The 9398-nt window shown below is 28.9% G+C and overlaps 1 protein-coding gene across 1 annotated transcript in view; it reads right to left on the reverse strand.

Moving 5' to 3' along the window:
• Positions 1-955: 955 nt before the first annotated feature.
• The window catches only part of LOC105620802 (intraflagellar transport protein 81 homolog), a 126694-nt gene continuing 118251 nt past the window's right edge, over positions 956-9398 (reverse strand). Inside the window, exons 9-10 of the mRNA XM_012202288.1 lie at positions 2226-2287; positions 956-1034 (exon numbers count right to left, since the gene is read on the reverse strand). Coding sequence (XP_012057678.1) covers positions 956-1034; positions 2226-2287 — 141 coding nt within the window. The remainder of the gene's footprint in view (positions 1035-2225; positions 2288-9398) is intronic.

Raw genomic sequence — 9398 nt, forward strand, 5'->3', positions numbered from 1 at the left:
ATTCAAGTCATATTTGTACAAATGACGTCAAGTGACCAAAAAGATCATAAGTTTTATTTGATGGCATTCCATGACGTCATTTCGTGATGGTATACTGACATCATTTTCATAATTAACACAATTCCGTGATGTCATATTGATGTCATAAATCGAAAATTGAGTAGTACGTATAATGATCAAGTAAAGGACCAAGATATAACATCAAAATGACAGCTCACCGATGATCAATCGTCTGTGATATTCGAATATTAATTTGATTTCATTAAGATGTCAGTAAAGATTCAAAATATGACGTCAAAATAATAAACTTTATTATCTGGGTATCTTCTTCCAGTTTTATAAGAATCAAAAAAGGATAAAAAAAAATTAAATTGAAATTAATTTACATTGATAGGAATGGACATATATGCTAAGAGATTCATTACAAAATGTTTGTAACAATGTTATGTTAAACTTGCTGATTTACATAAACTTATAAATTAGTACGGAGGCTGCATTACAAACGTTGTTGTGCAAAATACTCTAATGAAATAGAATCGCTTCAAGTTTAATTTGATTTTATTTGATACATAAATATTTCTTGTTTCTTTCCTTCGCAAGAGGTAGTCTATTTTGTTATAAATTAAGTTGTAAGATACAAACGTTATTTGCTTCTAACATTTTGCAAGATAAAAATTTTACATCTAACAGTATTAAAATCTGTTGTAAAAAATACATCTGATAAATTATCTAACTTCAACGCTTTTATTTCCAATTAAAAGTTACAAAATCTAAAGAAACGAGCTATTAGAACAGCAAAAAAACAAATAGATAAATTTTTCGCAAAAGAATACAATGAAATTGAAGATGCTGAAAGTATATTAATGCACGATTTTGCACGAAATTATTATAATGTTGACTTACCAATCGAATAAATTAATGATTTTGATATCAGTGATATTGATGATAGCATCAATCATGACAATAATAACAATGATTGATAATTTGATAACATTGATAATTTGGATTTTCGTAGTTCAAGTGGAGATTCAATGAGTGAAAATCGAGTTGTTGGTGATGATTGTAGTAACAATGAATTTAATAGCGATGACATTTAAGAAAACTTGTTACTCAATATGCAATTGGCTCAGTGGAGTGTGAAGCATCAAATAACATTGAAAACAACTACTGATTTGTTGAGTATATTAAGACAGTATCATTCAAAACTACCAAAAACAGTAGAGACACTTCGTATGACATGCAAGCGCAAAGTGTTAACAAAAAACTTACAAATAGTCAATATCTAGGTTTTGTGAAAATAGTAAGAGAATTAATGAAAGAAAAAGCAATAACATTAAACATAGAACATGATCCTAAACTTCTATTTGATATTAATTTTGATGGTATTTCTATTTATAAGAGTGCTCCTTCTGAATGTTGGCCTATATTAACTATTATTAAGTATGTACAAAATTGAGTATCAAGCCTTTTCTTGTTGGAATTTTCTATGGAGCACAAACCTAATCCTTTGGATATGTATCTCAAAGATGTAATGAATAAACTTAAAGAAGTACAACGAATTAGTATTAATTTGAATGGAAAGCATTTTACTGTAGATTAAATTTATTTGTGATGCTCCTGCTTGTATTTTTGTGAAATGTATTAAAGAGCATTCTTTTCATGTGAGACTTGTGAACAAGAAGGAAGAAATGATAGTCATTATAATTTACAATACTTCATGTGGCACACTTAAAACTGATGAATCATAATAAGCATGATATGATTGACCATAATGGTGATTCTCTTCTAGATATTGAGTTAGGAGTCGAATCACAGTTTTTCTTTTGAAACCAATGCATTTGATTGACTTTGGAGCAGTCAAGAGATTTTTAAAATTTCTTATGTCAAAGAATAAAATAATTGCAAAGCTCAGTACTGTAAACATTTCAATTTTGAATAACTAATTATCTCATAGATAACGTATCACCTTGTTTACTTATCGAATTTGTAAGAAAAATTAGATCTTTAAAGTTCTTTGCCAAATGAAAATGAATGCCGCCAATTTCTTTTATATTAATCCAGTTGTGCTCCGTTCTACTCTGAATACTAATGTATATAAATGTTTTTTCCTATTACACAATAATATATTTATTACCATATGCAATAAGAAATATATTTAGTTATTTCTACAGAAATATTTTTGCAATACTTCATGTCTTACAGTGCTGAAATTTTTGCAGATAAATTTATTTCTTATAATATTCATAGTCTCTTTCATTTGGCTCACGAAATTCGACATCAAGGTTTTCTACCATCATTTAATGCTTATTCTTTTGAAAATGAGTTAGTGCAAATAAAAAAATTTGTGATGTCCACCGTTCTCTATAGCAAATTTGCAAAAGACTTTTAGAGCACTAAACAATTGAAAAATCTTGTAGCAAGTTAGTAATTCGAGGTTTGCTTCAAGAGCATGAAGGTCCTACAGTCAACTTAAAAAATTTTATTGTAAGAATCAATTTTGTTTATGAAAGTGAAGATTTTATTCTAAAGGAAATCAGATATTATATACGCCTTCGAAATCATGGGCTAATTTGTAATATTCTTCTTTGTGATGATAATGATGTCAAAATAGTACAAACATTTCAGTCATGTAGTGATCTATATTTTTATCTAATTGAATCGAATAAACTTGAAGTGTATGTAGTTTGAGATCTGTTAGAAGATATGAAGATTTATAAGTTATATGATGTATGATACAAGTGCGTATATCTGCTAAATCAGACTACGAATGTAGTATTTCCTCTTCTCCATTTATTCTAGCTATTAAAAACTAATTTAATTGTTGCGTTTTTATTTTTGTTTTTATTCTGATTTAATCTAATAGGTTAAAATAATAGGTTAAAATATCTTTTCATATAATATAATATTTGTAATTCTCAAAATTATGAAATAGAAATTAGGGACACATATAGTATTTGTAGTCCGAATTTTTTGAAGTTTATTATTTGATTCTATTTACGCAACATTTCTTTTTTTAGACTCTTATTCAAAAGCCAGAATGAAGCTTTCAAGAGTAGTTGAGATAATTTTGAATCAGTTTCTGAATCAAGAAAAGGCTGAACGCAAGAAGTAAGCATCCAAGCGTTTAGATGATTGAAGTTTAATCAGATAAAAATGATGTTTTCTCTTCTCCCAAATCGATCCATTCCAAGATACGAAAAAGATGTCTCCAGAGATAACAAGAAAACAAAAAATAATCAGGATATTAATTTGGCACCTAGTGAGAATTCTAATAGTATAGCGGATTCTTTATCATTCACTGAGACATCTGTAGAAAGTCATCTCATTTCTCTTCGTGTTCGAAAAAATCTACAAAAAAATTTACAAAATCAGCTATTTATAAGAATAAAAATCACAAACAATATAACGTAATAATGACTATATCACTTATTGAAATAAAAAATGCAAATTATAAAGAACATTCTCCGATCACTCCGATATTTTCCGAAGCTCATAAAAAAATAGAAGCTCATAGAAAAATTTTAATTCAGAATCCAATGCATTAGTTCCTTATGTAGAGAGAAATTAGCAGGTTAATGAATCACAACAAAGGGATTGTACTGAAAATAGTCAACTCAATAAATCACTTCCAAGAGATGCAGCCAGATTATTTTCTTTCGAAAATTCATCTACACAAAACATTTTTCCACCAAAATACCTTCCTATATGATCAAAAAACAATATGAGAGGTAATGTTAAATGTAGTTCTCACTGTAGCCAGATTTCCTTTATTACATTTTTAATAATTCCCTCCTTTTTTTATATCTTCTTTACAATAATGTTCACTCGAACTATCCAAGGTAATTCTTTTAAAATTCCTACTTCTACGAGCCAACAATAATTATCTCTGTTTCATTTGGTATGAATTAATAGTGTGAATTATTTTTATTTTTCTTGACTCCTTTTGCATCCCAGTGCTAACTTGCAGTGCATTAAAACCATGTGGACAAAACGCTCATTAAAATATTTTTATTTAAAATTTTCTAAGTGTGAAAAGAACTTTGCAAGAAATTAAAAACCAAGAAGAAATAAAAAGCACATTAATTAAAAAAATCATGAAATGGAGAATATTTTAATTCATGTAGAAAATGTGAAATGAATGTGAGCAGCTAACAAAGCCACGAGGATGACGAGATATCTTCCCTCTAACTGATATGGAAGTCTTCTTAAAGTTTGAATCTTTTCTCGAAGAAAAAGACTAATTTTTTCTTCGCTGTACTTCATTCTTTTTTTATTATTTTATTAATTTCCATGTGTGCCTATTATTAAACATATTTATAAATTGGTAAAATATCTTGCAATGAAGTGCTATAGTTCTAATTTATGTGAAGAAATGATGAGATATATTAGGTGTAGTCAAAAGAAATCCATTATTTTTGCATGAAATTGAATGAAAAAATAATGGCTTTCTTTTTACTACACCTAATATATGTCGTTATATATGAGATATGGGAAAAAGTTCGTGGCGTTTTTCCTGTTAGATGGCATTAAAAAAACGCCACGAACTTTTTCCCCACACTTAATATTTTCTAAGGATTTGAAGAAGCAGTTGAATTGGAAGGATCCTCCATAAAGAGTGGGCTCCAGACAGCAAAGACTGATTTACTCATATTAGGTATGTAAAACTCTAAACTATATGTGTTCTGAACGATGAATATTGCTAGTTTGCGGCTATTAAATTCAGATTTATTTTTTGCTTGTATTTAGACGCTGTCCTCTTAAAATATAAGTCATCAGAAATGCGTATTGTAACAAAAACGATTAGTACATGGCTGAGAAACAACATTACTTCAAGAAAAAGAAATAATAGAGAATGAAGAAAAACATAATAAAGAAGAACATAATGAAGAATATAAAGAAGATGAATAACAATTACTGATTTTGAGGAAATTAAGCAGATCGACATTTTTTAATTACAAAGTTGTGTAATAATAACTTATATTTACTATTTTAATTTACTATTTTAATTTATTTTTATTTTAATTATTCCAAAATTATTGTGAGATTTTATGATTAGTTTATTAATATAGTTTTGATACTAATAGTTACAAAGTTTATTTTTTTAGCAAGTTATATTTGCTATTCCAATTATTTTTATTTTGATTTGTCCTAAAATTATTGTGATATATTATTGTGATAAGTTGACTTTATTTTTCAGTAAGTTATTATGTTTGCTACTGCAATATTTTTATTTAAATTGACAATCCATATTGTGATACTTAACTATAAGTACAATATATTATAAGTATAATACATTAGTAATAAAATTAATAAAAAATTAGTAATAATATCTTTGTTCTTATTTTTGTATCAAAGTATCAACATCTAAAAGCATCTTTTAAATCTCCTATTAGAGTTTAGGTCCAAGCATATTTTTGCACAATGCATGCAATTACATAAACGAATGAATCCCTTTCTTTCCTTTTATTTCATAAAAAGAAAGAGCTTTGGGTAGTTGATTCTATTTTACATTATGTGTTATGCATTCCCAAAAAAATGTTATATAAATGGACATATTTTATACATATAATCATATATAATTGTATATAAAATTTATATAATTTAATTTTTTATATAATTGTATATAATGTTATATAATTATATATGAAACAATTTTCCCGGATGCGTAAATTATGCAAAGGTCTGTACTTGTTGTTTAAATAAGTTGATTTAATTGCACTTCTCAATAATAGCATAGATATACTTTTTAGAATGCATTGTTAAAAAGTATATTAAATACAGATATAATGCAGGACAAAATGTGCTTTAAAAGTGCATTTATAATTCGCTTTTAATTTCGGATTTCAATGTACATTTAAAGCGCATTATACGCGGAGTACAAAATTTCATCATTAAACAACGAAATCGACGTTAAACTGTAGGTCCTATATGAACAGTGTACAACTAGCATGCATACCACAGACATATGAAAGAAATCACCACGCTCGGCCACGAACTAAGAAGAAAAAGAGGACTAAGAAGAAAAAAAAGAAATGGAGAAAAGGCAAACATTAAATATTTAATATTCATATATATTTATAAAATGTATTCATTCCCACGCATTTCACATATTTTTACGTATATGTCAAAATATTCATATATAATATACGCGCACCTATGTCACATATGTCAAAGAAAGCTTTCCCGAAAAATGATGCAAACTAACGGATTACTTACACAATATTACCAATCCGTAGTAAATTAATTATAGTGTCCGTTTTCGTAACTACAACTTTGCTTCCGCCGTTTTTTTTCTGAAATTCGAGGCTTTATTGTAAAAAACTGGTTATACATTTATGATTCAAAGTATTGTCTATCGCTGGCCACTACTTTCTCCCATCTTTCGGGTAGCGTACGAATCCCGCGTCGAAAAAACTGGTCATCTTTTGAGGCTATCCACGAATCGATCCAATTTTTTACTTCTTCATAAGATCGGAAGTGCTGGTCAGCCAGGCCGTGTGCCATTGATCGAAACAAGTGATAGTCAGAGGGAGCAACGTCTGGAGAATACGGCGGATGGGGTAGGATTTCCCATTTCAACGTTTCCAAGTATGTCTTGACCACTTTCGCAACATGGGGTCGAGCATTGTCAGCATTTGCATGCTGCAAAATCACTTTGTCGTGTCTCTCGTTGTATTGCGGCCGTTTGTCTTTCAATGCTCGGCTCAAACGCATCAATTGCGTTCGATACTGATCGCCTGTGATTGTTTCAGTCGGTTTTAACAGTTCATAATACACTACGTCGAGCTGGTCCCATCAAATACAGAGCATGACCTTGGACGTCAAAATCACCGTTCTTGAAGCGTTGACCATTCACGACACGTTCTTTCACTAATAGCGGCCTCATCATAAGTATTTGAGAGCATTCGATGAGCCTCAGCCGCAGATTTCTTCATATTGAAGCAAAAAATTAAAACCTCCCGCAAATGACGAGAATTTGGCTCGTAAACTGACATTTTCAATCGAGAATAACTTTATGATGCAGACACAAATCGATAATGTTTCTATGGGATTATATTGACAGATGCCCAAGTTTATTGTATGACGTCTACGATCTATTTATTTTGACCACTTACCGTTAAAGCCATCTATAGGAAAACGGCGGAAGCAAAGTTGTACACCTAATACTAATTATCGCCCTCTTTTTTTATGGAAATTGTGTAACCGCTCTCCGGGGTCATTGTCATACTTGTTTAATAAACATTAAACAAGGATGACATAATATTCGAGGAGCACTCTGGGAATCAGAACAAGCGACTCAGTACAATACAATGATCATCTTATCCTTGTTTAACATCGGCGAATAACAAAAATGTATAGTCCTACGTAAGAGAGAAGCGACGCTCAATTACCAATATCACCTCTGACATGTGTTTTTGTTTGTCCTACATACATAGTCTCACAGTCCTTGCAATCTATTTTATATATTACATCACATTTATTAATTTTTTTCGTGTTGTCCTTGCTTATTGTAATGAATCTATTTAATTTGCAAGTGAAGATTGTGAAAACAGCACGCATATTGACTTTGTAGTTGCAAATCTGTACTGATATATCTTTTATGTATGAAATGATGAAATATTTTTTTAGTTTTATTCCTTATGTCATTTTTACTTTTGTTGTGTTTTTTTATGATGTATGTGAAATTGTAATCTTTTATTAATGATTTTGAACATGGAATTTAGTGGATAGCAGTGTTTTAGTAAAATGTCAATTATTTTTTGATATTTTTTAAATAAAATCGTGGATGTATTACATTTCTTTGTCGACCATTCTAAAGATAATTCTTTTTGTGTGTGTTAATGGATGTTATGAGTAGTAATTGAAATATCTGTCCGTATTCTTTTTGAATAAATCAAATATCATAAATTGTTCCTCTCTAATTAATTTGACATCTAAGAAGCTAATCTGATATTCCGTTTCTGGTGAAATGTAAACGTTCACGAATAGAGTTGAAAATTATGAGTGTTTCATATGTTTTATCTCTTTCGAGATGTCCAACAAAATATTGTTGTATATCGTCAATGTATTTAAAAAAGAATGAATCTGAATGGTAGATTTCAATAGTTATTGTCTCAATATCATGCATCGCTATGTCCGCAACAATAGATGAAAGAAGAGATTGGCATATCAAATATTTGTTTGTAGCAGATGTTTTTAAATATAAAAAGGGTAAATTGAAGTATCATTCTTACAAACTATGAATTCATCTAACGGAATTTTTGTTGTTGTCGATATAATGCCACCTTTTTTTCAATGCTAGCGATGACTAATTCTATGTTACATTTGTGTAAAGAGAAGTTACATTCAACGATAGTAGAATATTTTCTTCTTGTAATTTAACAAACATTACTTAATTTCTCTACTATCTATCTACCATTTTTTATATAGCTGGATGCCACTGGGATGTTCGCTTGTATAATTTTACTTATGTAATATGTATGCTAATTTATATGTAAGACTATTATATCGATTATAATTCTTAGAAGAGCATCCGATTTACAAATTTTAGGACTTAAATTTTATATACGATAACAAGTAATATTAGGATATGATTTCAATTTTAATTATTGAAAAGATCACATTAAGAGTCAAAACGTTCATTTGATATTATAATTATTGTAATATTTGATATTAATATACTGCTCACACATACAAGCCGAGCTCGAAAAATTCTTTTTTAAGTATTGAATAATTATAATAGTATAGTATAACCTGAATTAATAAGCGTCTGCAAATACCGAAACATATATTCTTCTTCATATCAATCTTCGATTGAAATATAGGTTTTAATAAAAAAAGGAGATAAAAATTGCCCATAAAGAGTCAACGCGATTAACAGTACGTAAAATAATTTTTTGTTTAACTAGAATGCATACATTTCGGCCAACGATTTCGGTCCTATTCAAATACATAAATGAAAATCTATTTGTGATACATAATAAATAAATATTCTAAAAATATGGTAGTTAGTTATATTAGTAGCTCATAATATCTTGCATAATGGTCATCTATTTATTACAAAACTCAGAGTTTTAAAAAGAGATCTATACTTAAGATGTTATAACAAGATATAACAATGGTCAATTGTTTATAACCAAATATATAAACGCCAGTTATTTTCCATGGAGTTATTATGATATCAAATGATGTGAGTTGGATGAATCATAGCGTTGTAAATGATTTTTATGAGAATAATGCGAAAAATTTAATGCTGCTGTGTCGATTGAGAATTATATAAAATTTATACAGAATAAAATATATATGTATCTTAGTTACGTACGTACGTAAGTTAACGTAGTAACGTATAATAGTTAACTTACGTACGTTACGGGTAGGGTACGGGTACGGTACGGTAA

This window comes from Atta cephalotes (assembly GCF_000143395.1).
Source record: "Atta cephalotes unplaced genomic scaffold scaffold00029, whole genome shotgun sequence".
Classification (NCBI taxonomy): domain Eukaryota; kingdom Metazoa; phylum Arthropoda; class Insecta; order Hymenoptera; family Formicidae; genus Atta; species Atta cephalotes.